This window comes from Micropterus salmoides, unplaced genomic scaffold (genome assembly GCF_014851395.1).
Source record: "Micropterus salmoides isolate LMB-PRFRI ecotype aquatic unplaced genomic scaffold, ASM1485139v1 Ms_hic_scaffold_16, whole genome shotgun sequence".
Lineage (NCBI taxonomy): Eukaryota > Metazoa > Chordata > Actinopteri > Centrarchiformes > Centrarchidae > Micropterus > Micropterus salmoides.
The window spans coordinates 21,387,767-21,399,794 of record NW_024040707.1 but is presented as its reverse complement, the minus strand read 5'-3'; the positions used below and the strand labels follow the sequence as shown (position 1 = coordinate 21,399,794).

The window sequence follows — 12,028 nt, the reverse complement described above, 5'->3', positions numbered from 1 at the left end:
CGTTATTCAGATTTTGTTTTGGGCTAATAAAAAGCAAGGAGAAAGCCCATTGAGTCAGAGAACATAGTAGAAGATAGCTAGGAGAGGAGGTGGGACATAAGCTTTAAATAAGAATATACTAACGTTACTACAAATAATAGTACAGGCGGGAACAACATAGTGTTTGTGCTTTATTGTTAAAAAAAAAAAAGTAAGCATTGTTTTCTGATTAATTAAAATACATTACAATTTCATCTATTGCATGGTTTGTAAATTTGACATTTGACTCAAAAATAAATTCTGAATATCTGAAAATCCAAAATGGTTCAGAAGACCCTGAGCCTGCATTGTATAAAACTATTTTCTATGTCAAATACCCAGCTGGAAGAAAACAGTGGACTGAAGTGCATTAATTAGTGTGTTTTTTGTAATGCTCAGGAGGTGTCACTTTCATTGGATATTTTCACATTAAAGTACAATGACGTGAAATCAAATAATACAGTGCAATTTTTAAAAAGAAAACACAAAAGTAAAACAGTGGCACTAAAGTTGGCTTTATGTATAAGTGCACTAGTGTTTGTTAATTTTACTCTTGATTAGTTAGTTGCCAGCACTAGTCTACACAAAATTAACAAATGTAACAATGTAGTTATACATTTTTAATAGGTCTTGCTGACAGCAGTCATAAAGTGCTCTAAATAGATTTCTTCTACCTTTAGTCAGCATCCTAAATGAAGTGCACCATGCTATCCTCGCATTCTTTGGGCACCGTGAGCTTGTAATTATGGCAAACTAACTTATAATTCTCTCCATCATTGTTGTCCCAGTATTCAGCCCCACAGACTTTGTACTGAATGGCAAACTGTAATACTGCTCCTGGCTGCAGGAATGGAGGAACAGGCAAGTGGAAACGAAATGTATCATAACTGAGTTGGCCTCTTCCTCCTTCACAGGTCTTGGTGACGGTGGACACCCAAGAGGCCTTAGTTTCTGTGCAGCTCTTCCACTCTGTGAATGAATATCGAGCGGTGACATCTTTCTCAAAGTCCAAATTGAGTACCTGGGTGATTCCAATGACACCCAGTTCAAAACACAAGACTCTTTCCAGACACACTTTCTGCATATGGAGACGATGAAGGAATCCTGGCTGGTCACCAGGTTGTTGGGCAAAAACCGGTTTCAAGTATGGCAAAGATATCTCCAGATGCCTTCCATCGGCCAACTCTGCACCCATCAACAATCTAAAGGTGACATGATGTGGTACAGATGGATCCTCTCCAGATTTGAAAAGTCTGATGTCTTCCAGGTCGAGCCCCAGAGAGTCTACAAACCGAACACCAACATTTCTGCATTTCTTCTTCTTCTCTGTGGAGGAAGGCAGAGAGTGTGACCGTTGTCGGATAATGGGTTTTGGCATAGGTTCACAAGAGTGACTGCGTCGGAACTCTTGTCCCCTTGGCAGGGAGACTCTAGGACTTGGGGGGCGGATTGGAATTGGCTTTTTTCCTGCATTAGGTTTGTCAGCACGAAGCATTTCAGTCAGGTTGATTGTCATGCAGGGCCTTGAGACACTGCTGTAAGAGCTGGGCATCTGCTCTTCAGATTTTGTAGAGGGAATCCCCTCACGTCCAATAAACCACCGTCTGGCCATGGGAACTGCTGTCTTGCATACCTGTAATGTAAAATGTAAAACAAAATTTGTTGGAATTAAGTCACAATTATTCCCAATATTCTAATCAAAAGCACAATGACCCACTTGTAACAGAAGTGTACTCTTTTTTACCTAAAATGCATGATTTTGAGCTGTGCAAATCTAACAAGAACAACAACTTCGTTATTCTAAAATTGACAGAACAGCCATAGCAGGAAAGAGTGGGCGTGTACTCTGGAGAGTACGTGCCTGAATGCATACAGCCTGCAATACTCTCCCTGTTGTAGGACTACTAAAATGAATTTGATATGGTTCAACATTAGACGTTGACATCACCTCACCATATGATACGAAGCGTTAGTTACATCCACGCTGCAGGGTGGCCGTAGCCTAAGCTCGCTCCTCCATTTAATGTAGAATTTATTAAAGCAGCGCGTTTCCGTGCGTCATGGAGTGTCCGCGACCACATTACACGATTTGTAATTTGTCACCACATTCATAATCGTCATGTCCGTGGCTTGCTCTCTATTGAGATCAGCTAACGTGCGCGCAGTTTACAGGAAGCTGCAAACGAACCAGTGTCCCTGCATGACGTTGCACGGGAGATTGAGTAATTTAAGATTAAGCGTTATATTTGTTTGTATTCTTTCTAAAGTCTTTCCTCAAGCACAGCGTCGGCTGTCTCCCTCCTTGTATTCTCACTGTTTATCATTAGTAAGTACACTCGTCAAAGAGCGTTTGCGTGTTTCGTTTGAAAGAGCAACTTGTATGCCTTAACTTCAAGTCCCATAATGCAGCTGTGACGCTGCCCACGACACAAGCGGCGAGCCAGTGAGCAGCAGGTAAACAAACCTATCTCACACGGAGAGCCAAACAAAGCGTATGCGCTGCTTGACCGTCTGGAATTTTTAAATGGCGAGGACGATGACAGTCGAAAAAGAGAGGCGTTTGCTGTCACCACTCCAGTAAAACAGTCGCTGAATTGTTATTCAACCGAGAGGCGAGTCGACGACGAACAGAAGGACGAGTTTAACCTGCTGCGGAGAAACGACCGTCGATATCTGCGCATGATGCATTGCAGCACTTTTGCGAAAATGGGTGTTTGTAGCCTCATTCTCAGAATAGAGTATCTGTTCCGAGATGTCGGCTGGGTTCTTTAGCTACCGTATCGCTCAAAACAAGATCCCCTCTGGCGACCTGCAACATGGGGCCCATCATGCAGGAACGCACAGCAACCACGACACTGAAACGCGTCGTCTCCAAAGAGAAGATTCGGGTAAAAAATACTGAAAATAGCGGACCAGTAACCAGGTAGGCCTAATTTTACAGTGGCATATCTAAGACTAAATTAAACTTGTCTTGTCTTGTTTCAGACATAGGTTAGAGGCAAGCCTGACAAACCACTATTATGTTTCCATAGTTCAAAGAGAGGTAACAAGATGAAGAAAGCAGTGGGCCAAATGAAAAATGGCCTCCCAGGACCAGGTCAGGATAAGGACACACTGGCAGCAGGGCAAAGGGTGAGTGAATGGCATCCTGGTAAATTTAAGAGAGATTAGGTTTTAACATTATTGTTCTTCGACGTGATACATTTTAGAGGTGCAGCATGTGTTGTGGCCTGTGTACCTTTAAACCAATCAATCAGAAATAATCAAACTGTTTCCATAATGATTGTTTCACAGGGTGCACAGTCAAAAGGTGGCAAGGTCAAATCTGGCGCTACACGGAATACAAGCAAACTGTCCAGGTATGCATGGAGAGGGGTTTGCATTTCTACTGAAGGTACAGTAAATCCCTAAATCCCCAACAGCTTTTCCTTACTTTCGTGTGTCTCTTTACAGCCCTGAAGAAGAAGGAGATTTGAGACGTCAACTCTGCAAACACTCATCTGTGCACCGGAAAGAGGAGAAACGCGAAAATCAGCGGATGTCGCAGTGCAGCGATGAGCTACACCAGAATCGTGGAGGGATGGGGAAGAATCGGCGAGCCCTCTCCCTGCCTCTCTCCCCAATATCAGGCCTACGACACATGCCTGCGCACCCCCTAACACACTCCCCAGCCCCCACCCCAGAGGCACTACAGCATCACTACAGCCAGAAGGATATTGACGATGACAGCGCCAGTGATCTGTCAGACTCCGAGAGGCTGCCCGTGCTGCCTTCTCCTTGTACCCCCTGCACCCCTCCTCACCTCAACCTCCGCGCAGAGGTCATTAACAGTAATGACTTTCCCCCAGACTTTCCAGGACCATGTGGGAATGTGGGTGATGAAGATGAGAGTGAAAAACCTAGCTATAGTTACCCAGACTTTCTGCCTCCTCCGTTCAACAGCTGGAGCCTGAGACAGCTGGCAGTGTTTATTCATACAGAGGGACGTGGCGCCCCCCGGCCCAAGCCTGTAGGGCTCTTGGAGAAGTACCTGGAGAGGCTGCTGCAGCTGGAGTGGCTCCAGATCCAAACGGCGCAAGCAGAGAGCAGCCGTCCACCTGGGAGCCGCTCAAGGCCACAGGGATTCCCCTCTGCCACCACCGCTCACCCACCCAGGCCTCACACAGCTCCACCGTCCCGACTGAACTCTCCTAAAGGGCTGCGGCACAGCCAGCGAGCCTTCCCATTTGCACCTGTTAACAACCCCCCATCACCTGCCTCAGCCCAGCACCAGCACTCCCGCTTCCCAGTTTGCCCTCACTGTCACATTCGCTACCCGCTGTGCAACGGAAGCTGCTCTGCCTATGCCTACCAGCGGCACTCGCGGCTCAGCCCACTGCTTGAGCGAAGAGACAGATCTGGGGCTCCAGCGAAGAGGAGCAGCAGTGAGACCCGAGCAACCTCCACGGAAGGTAGGAGCCCAGGAGGGCAAGGGGGAGGAGGAGCCCGCACCCCAGTTAGCCCCCCAGCAGGAAGGAGTCATCTCAGAAACATGCAGGCCGCAGGCAATTCTCGTAAGCAACCCCAGGAATATGGAAGTAACCCGAACAGCAGAGGTCAGGTGAGGAAAAGCCGAGTCAGAGCAAACTCTGAGACAGATGTTAAAAAAGAGCCCGGTGGCAGTAAAGTGGCTGGTTCAGAGAAGAGAGTTTTTGCTGCAGGTAAGAGAGAGGTCATCACCTCCAAGAGAGTAGAGAAGGACTGGCAGAGGACAGAGGCGGGAGGTCAGGTCTCTAAAACCGCCATGAAAAGAGCTGCTAAAGAGCCACAGTCTCTCTCCAAAGCACCTCTAAATAGTAAGCAGAATGGCAAAACAAAAAATGTGCACTTTGTTGCAAAATAAGCCCCATAGATCTACAGTATAGTGCTTTACTTAGTGGTTACTGGTACAGGAGCTCGAACCTATGCTTGCTTTCTGTGTAATCTGTGTAATACTAACATGTTCTAACTGTTGTACAGCAGTCTAAATCAGTGAGTGGTGTACAGCCTTCAAAAGGTCAAAACTAACAAGAGCTTGAGCAGCTAGAATAGTGAAAAAACAGCAATGATATCAAAGTATAATGTGACACTTAATAAAACAGACATATATATATACATATTGTGTTTCATTTAAAATGTACAGTAAGTATACAGTCATAATGTTGGACAGTGTTTTGACAGACAGGTCATTATGACCATTAACACTACAACGATTCTAAAAACAGCTTGTATGTAAATTGAGCTCTGTTGCACTGCACAGTCATCTCTCAGTATGCTACAAATGTTGAAATAGGAATAAAATAAGCATCTACTGTACCACTGGATAGCTTTCTTCATAAGTAATCTATAGTGAAGTTGAACACAGATCATTATGTTTTTCGTCACTGAATACAACCATATCGTTTACTAGTGGAGTTTTTGATGTTGGAATGTATTTGTTTTCATTGCTCTTACTTTACTTGATGTTGCTTTTTATTCGTTTATGTGGTGCCTCATGTTTTCAGGCATATTGTTCAGTTAAAGCATCTTTAGGTGAAAAGAAGTAGGTGTAATAAGTGATGGTGTACTGCAGTAATGCAGCTTGTTTCAGATATATGGTTTTGAAATTTTGGTTACAAGGGCTTCCCATGTATGAACAGCTTGAATTGTAGTCTAAAATAATATACTGTATTTTGCATAGAGCTGAGCTCTTTCTATCATTGAAGATGACGTTTAATGTTTGCTACGAATGTAAGAGCATATTTTTCCAAATTTTATATACCATAGTTATATTTATGAAAAGTGTTGTGGTTGACTCGTATTCATCATTGTCATTATGTTTACATCGTCATGCACAAAAAGAAAACATATAGTAAAAGAGCTGAATGTAACTTAGTGTCTACTGTGCTGTACCATTGATCATTCCCGTGATTCAATGGAATTTCAACACATCATAGCTGTTAGGCTGTAACATGTATATGTTATACATATAACCTCCATATCCCACTGCATACTTGAAGTCTTTAGAACACTGTGTTTACATTAGAGTGTCTTATCTGTCTGTTGTGATTTACCATGTGCACTTGATTCATGGGAGCACTAGATTAATGTAAATAATGTGACTTGTATTCAGATTGCACCTCTTTACTGTATATTCATGTAAATTATCTAAGCCATAGATAAGGGTCCAGAAGTGGCAATGTTATTATAAATGTGTACATCATGTTGTCACGCACGCAGAAAGATTGTGATATGTATTTTCTCAGTGTTGAATGCAAGTATTTGTAAGGCATAGAAATAAATGTTTTGCACTCATAAGGACTTTGATCCATTTGCCGTTCTTTGAAACACATGAACAAACATTTTATACAATTATACTTGTCTTCGAACTCTGCAATTGAAAGTATTACATGGTTTGCCGTAGTTTTAAGAAAACACAGTTTTTATTACTTTGCATATTCACATTTCAACCTAGGTGCTTGAAATCAGATCATCATAGAGACCTAATTTTGTATTAAATATTATAAATGTTTTCCAGTTATGAGTGTTCACTGGAGCATGTCTTCTCCCAGACACGTACCAAGCACTGTAGTGGTGGGACATAAAAACAAAGAGTGTATTACATCCTCTTCTGGCCTGGAAATGGTTTTAGGAGGTGGCGAAGATGCTTCTCTCTGTCATTCACACACCCTGCAACAAAGAACAGGTATTTACAGAAATTAGTAATAATGTAATGATTTCCACTTTCCCACATGATTAAATACCATGGTCTTAATTACATGTATACTTTTGCACATTTATCAGAATGTTTTGTTGCCTCCATCCGCTTACCTAAGTGTGTGTTGGCGGTGAAACATGAACTGCCAAATGTTTCTAGGTTGACATCCTCTTTATAGACAGGCCCATCGTTCCACATGAGATCATAGCCACCCACCCTTTTCTCCTTGCCAGTCAGCCTAATGAGAAAAAAACACAGATAATTAGAACGCTGCATACACCTTGTGATCTGAGGAAAATGGTAGTAAGTTGTGGATTGTTGCTATGACACAGTCTGTTAGTGTTTCTTAAAGGTGCTTCTTTCAACCCATGTTCTTAATGTTCAAAAATGCCATAACCCAGAGTCAAGAGATTATACTTACAAATTTGTTTAAATTGATGAATATCAATATAGATTGTTATGACTATAATCCATGGAGAGACACAGACACACCCTCACACTTTGTTCCCTGATGACAAAAAGGCAAACACACAATGACATAGGCGCATTTACCTTCCTTCCATATCAACAACATTCAAAGTGTCTTCCAGCAGCCGGCACTTCATCTCATAATCTTCTCTACTGCTGGGTGAGTGTGACGGAGAGGCGTTCACCTCAATTAACCACCTGCAAAGAGATGGAAGTTGATGACATTCACCAAAACATACTTAGCCTTTTGAGCCAGCATTAGGAAAAGTAAAACAGTTCAATAAAGATTGTTAGGTAGGTGTTATGGCAGAAAATTGTGTCCTCTTACATTTAATCTTTTATGTATGTATGTTCTTTTATTATTATTATTACTATTGATATTACTCATTTTGTTATGGCTTATAGATATATATTTATTGTGTTTTTATCCTTAACCTTTCCTCTCCTATACTCCCTATGTTAGTCTGTCCACATTTACTAGGTTTTAGGTCAGAGCGTGAGATTGTTTTGGTGTTTTCCCCCTCTTGTTGTTCCTCTCCTCTCCTGGAATGTTCATTCAAGGCTGAGAGAGGATGTCTGTTCCCCCAAACATAGAAACCTAGACTGTGTAAATGATTATGCATCCCTTTGCTTGGGGCCAGGCGCCCGAAGCTGCCCTAGGCAGCAGGTCTCTGGACCAGCTGTACATGTGTTTTAGTACTTCTCTGTTTATTCTCTTTTATTAATAAATTCTTCAAAGACAATGGTTGGTTGTTACTCAATTATTTGCTTAATCCCTCACCAGCAAGATACAATTTCCCACGACAGTAGGCACAAGCAAGTGAATGTATTTGTATTGGAGAGAGACACTGTCATCAGTGTGTGAGCTATTATTTACAACAGGATTATTGCATACCTTTCATTTTAGATATATTTATGGGGTTATTCAGTCATTGTAATTTCTGGAGCCCAACACTAACAGATTTACTGCTTTGTCTAAGATTGCAGGAAGGCAAATGAAACATGGCACATTTTCTTGTCTGTGCATGTGCTCTTCTTTGTTAATTTGTGGGCATGCATGCCTTAGTGCATTTCTGCAAGTGAATATGTCTAGGTGATGATGCACAGTGTTGGCAAGCACTTAGTGTATGTGCAGACCATATGAGCACTTACGGTTTGAGGTTCTGATCCAGTAGAATGTCGTACCCGTAGAGCTCAAAGCAGTGTTTGTCATTTATGATGACCTTTTGTACGCTCTGTAGACTGCGGACAAATATGTTATCCATCTCTTTAAACAGGATTTCTACCATCTCTCTGCCGTGCTTTGCAGTCAGGTATCTTCGAAGCTGCTGAATCTGCCACTTGCATCCCTATTTAGAGATGAATAAAACAATGAGCAGTAAAAAGGTTACATAATTGGTTAAAGGGGTCACATTTCAGAAAAACTGGCTTATATATGCTCTAACGAGTTCTTGAATTTTAACACCTTTTCAGGATCATAGTCTGGCGCTGTTTTCTGAACAGCCACGTTGGTCAGGTGCATATCTGAAAAGGGGAATTAAGTAGAATTTTGGGAACTTTAATGATGTACTTATGCCTTCCACATTGGATGTAAGTGACAGAATTAGGAACAACAGCCTCTGACATTGGGTCAAACAGACTAAAATTGACTTTGTTTGAATATTTCATTAGACAAAGGCTCAACTTGTTAAGGGATGTCTGGCACACTGGTACTAAAAACTCAGAGCCAGACTATCACATAAGTGTTTCAATATCCAAATGAATAGTGACTAAATGTTATGACCGCAAACAAAGGATACACCTGTCATCAATACTACTAAGAGAGAAGCGGGTGCTTGAGAAGCGGGCAAAACCATCTCGATACAGCCAGGCCTTCAAGGGAACATACTGAAACACAAGCACAAGCGCATTGATTCACAAATTCCGCACAATTGATATTTTGTATAAAACTTTGTGATTCACAAGGTTCAGTACGTACTGATGTAACCAGCACATAGACCCTCAGATCAAATTTTCTGCCTGTAGAGACAAAATGTATAAAAACTACTTAAGCAATATAATATATACATATAAAGCTTCTATTAAACACACATCCTCCTGTTCACAGTTCCTGTCCATTAGTAGTTTTTGTTAAATTATTTGTTAGCAGATTTGATGATTTTTCTGAATTAGTTTTGCAATAAGGTGTATTTTTCAGTTAGTTTATTACCATTAATTAGGTAGGGGTTCTCTATATAGCGTTGTGCCACATAGCTTTCCACTTGAGTTGCATCCTTCTGTTCCTCTGACCGGGTGCCATCCTGCTTAAGTACAATATTAACAATCTGAATATGTGGGTGTGTGTGAAGAATGTCTGCTTTTAGTAATTGAATTTACACCCAATTCCTTGAAGTAATAGGCTAAATACACGTTACCTTCTTCCAATCCATGATGTCTTTCAGTTTCCTGAACAGGAAAATACCTTTCCCTTGAGATTTTGCAACCTAAATAAATATACCAGTTAATTTATATGACGTGTTTGCAAAATTTCCAAATACTAAATTAAATATTGTTTTATTTATACTTTAGCTAACCGGCTTCATGATCCAGGTGCTGCCAGGGTTTCTTTTGAACTCCTCTACAAAGAGATGGTATTCGCTTGGCAGTGCAAAGGTGCAGGGAAAAAATTCACATTTCGACGCCTCCATCCGGCCAACATCTCTTTCAAGATTTTTCCGATATCTTTTAAGGTTTTTCACCATGAGGTTTTTGCGAGTCAGCTGTAACAAAGTGCATACAAAATACAAAACAACATAACTTATGATTTGAAGGATATATTGAAATCTCTGGTTTATTGTCTCAAAGAATGCCAGAGTGATGCTGCCTCACCTCATAATGGTTGCGAAAGTGGTTTATCCTTACATGTTCCTCCATGTAGGAGTGATCAAAATTCTCCCTGAGCCAGCCCACATCACACCAGTGGAAGTCCCACTCTCCATCGCTGTGAGAAAAAGATTCAGATTCAAGCCAGGGATATGACAGGGAAGCTGATGTGATGTGACATAAACAGACAACCCTACTCACTCTTTGACTTCGACCCAACCTGGTCTTTGCCGCAGGACATCCTGTATGGTGTTGAATAGGCCACATTTGTAACGCACACAACTCCTTCCCTCCCTGAGGAGATATTGTAACATGTCACTGTCACCAGTACTTGTGAGAAACTTTTTATTCACAACCAACTTATGAACAACACTCACCGCTCCTCACTTTTGCTACAGTCATATGAACCCCTGTATCCAGGTGTCTGCAAAGGTGAAGAAAGCAAACCCACATTTAGCTTAACTCCCCATAGTTTTGAATAACTTAAGAAGTAAAAATGTACACTTAAATTACAGCAGCAAACACATATATTAGCAAGTCCTCTACTACCTAACGTTAGTTAACCCTAACCCCAGTAACAACCTACCGGTAATTACTTACTACAGGTATAAGGCTATGTAACGTTAGTGACGTTATTTGGTAACGTTACACCCGTGTACTACGTTACTCCTCATTGGCTAATATATGGCAATTAACATGTTAACCTAAGGTAAACTTAACTAACGTTATATCACGTCTATTAACGTTTTCTTGTCGGTAAAAAGCCTAACGTTACAATACAACAAAATGTACACACAGTGCTTTCTATTTACCTTATATTTTGACATGGGGGCGCACGCTATGATAGTTAACTGTAGCTACATTAGAAATATGCGTGATACGAGATTAGTCATAACATCTAGTTAGCACTTAGCTAGTCCTAGCGGTGTTTTGATAACTGTTGTCACGGTAACCACATCACCAACAAAGGGGAAATGTCCTACTGTGCTCTCCGTAGCTCTCCATAACTTTTATAAATCTCTCTGTTTTAGAGTAGAAGTAAAGTTTGCGCTCATGATTTATGATTGTATTCTTAATTTCAAGAGAATGGGGAAATAATCACATGACTGATATAAACATATCAGAATATCACGCCAATTAATTATAATAAAATGCTAAAAATTTGTATCAAACAAATATTATTTGGGCCCCTGTGTGTTAATTATGTGGTAAATGTTTCCTTTACTTTGCTGATTTGCTTGCTCAGTATGATTTATACATGATGTGATTTTATTCAAAAGTCTTAAAAGAGTTATCGAGGTTTCAGAAAAAGCAATTAGTCCATCAGACGTTTATTACAATTCTCAAATGTTTGGGTTTAGTAAACTGAGATATGCCTTTACTTCTAGACACAGTGAAAACGTCACATGTAGCTTCAACCCTCAACTTTACAAATAATTACCACTTGGCGGCGACAAATCCTCATCTAACTTAGTAGAATGTAGGTTCTTATTCATTCAATTTCTTTCCCAAAATTCTTCTTTCAGCATTAGATAATTCCTGCTTAATCTAAGCAGTTAACACACATACATATTTACTTATATTGACCTATCATTGTTTTGGATATGTGTATGGAAGTTGAATAGGCTTGAGTTTAAAATAAATAAAGTTAACTCCATCCCTTCTTGGTTTTGTCTAACTACGTATGTATCTGTTAATGCTCTGTACATGCTTTAATCCCACTGGCCATCACTATATGATATTCAAAGGGTAAAGGTCAAATCAACACAAATATTAATATGGTTTCATAATATCCCTTCTTTTTCCAAATGTGATTCACCAATGATATTTCTAAGGACATAAACAACATTTATGGATTAATGTTGCAAATATGATTTAAGATGACAAAACATGCCAGATGGCCAAGTTGCTCAGTGTTTGCACCCAGTGCTTTATCATCTCCGGAAGTTGACAAGACAAAACCAT

The 12,028-nt window shown here is 40.8% G+C and overlaps 3 protein-coding genes across 4 annotated transcripts; 1 reads left to right on the top strand and 2 right to left on the bottom strand.

The window, feature by feature from the left end:
- Positions 1-152: 152 nt before the first annotated feature.
- Positions 153-2,251, bottom strand: ppp1r3da (protein phosphatase 1, regulatory subunit 3Da). Its single transcript, XM_038723050.1, has 2 exons — positions 1,972-2,251; positions 153-1,651 (listed from the first exon to the last, which is right to left on the bottom strand). The coding sequence occupies exons 1-2, from the start codon at positions 1,972-1,974 to the stop codon at positions 707-709; spliced, it is 948 nt and encodes a 315-aa protein (XP_038578978.1). The 5' UTR covers positions 1,975-2,251; the 3' UTR covers positions 153-706.
- Positions 2,252-2,407: 156 nt separating this feature from the next.
- Positions 2,408-6,333, top strand: fam217b (family with sequence similarity 217 member B). The gene is made up of 4 exons (XM_038723047.1): positions 2,408-2,941; positions 3,051-3,150; positions 3,313-3,377; positions 3,472-6,333. Exons 1-4 carry the CDS (start codon positions 2,835-2,837, stop codon positions 4,898-4,900), a joined length of 1,701 nt encoding a protein of 566 aa, XP_038578975.1. The 5' UTR covers positions 2,408-2,834; the 3' UTR covers positions 4,901-6,333.
- A 96-nt stretch (positions 6,334-6,429) lies between these two features.
- On the bottom strand, positions 6,430-10,993 carry ttll9 (tubulin tyrosine ligase-like family, member 9). 2 transcript variants are annotated; one of them, XM_038723048.1, is made up of 14 exons: positions 10,876-10,993; positions 10,441-10,487; positions 10,265-10,357; positions 10,070-10,181; positions 9,775-9,960; positions 9,616-9,684; positions 9,411-9,504; positions 9,180-9,220; positions 9,001-9,088; positions 8,667-8,725; positions 8,354-8,550; positions 7,286-7,399; positions 6,847-6,971; positions 6,430-6,705 (listed from the first exon to the last, which is right to left on the bottom strand). In XM_038723048.1, the coding sequence occupies exons 1-14, from the start codon at positions 10,888-10,890 to the stop codon at positions 6,635-6,637; spliced, it is 1,311 nt and encodes a 436-aa protein (XP_038578976.1). In that variant the 5' UTR covers positions 10,891-10,993; the 3' UTR covers positions 6,430-6,634. The 2 variants fall into 2 exon arrangements, with proteins under 2 accessions (XP_038578976.1, XP_038578977.1); XM_038723049.1 differs by having other exon boundaries at positions 9,411-9,501.
- Positions 10,994-12,028: the final 1,035 nt, after the last annotated feature.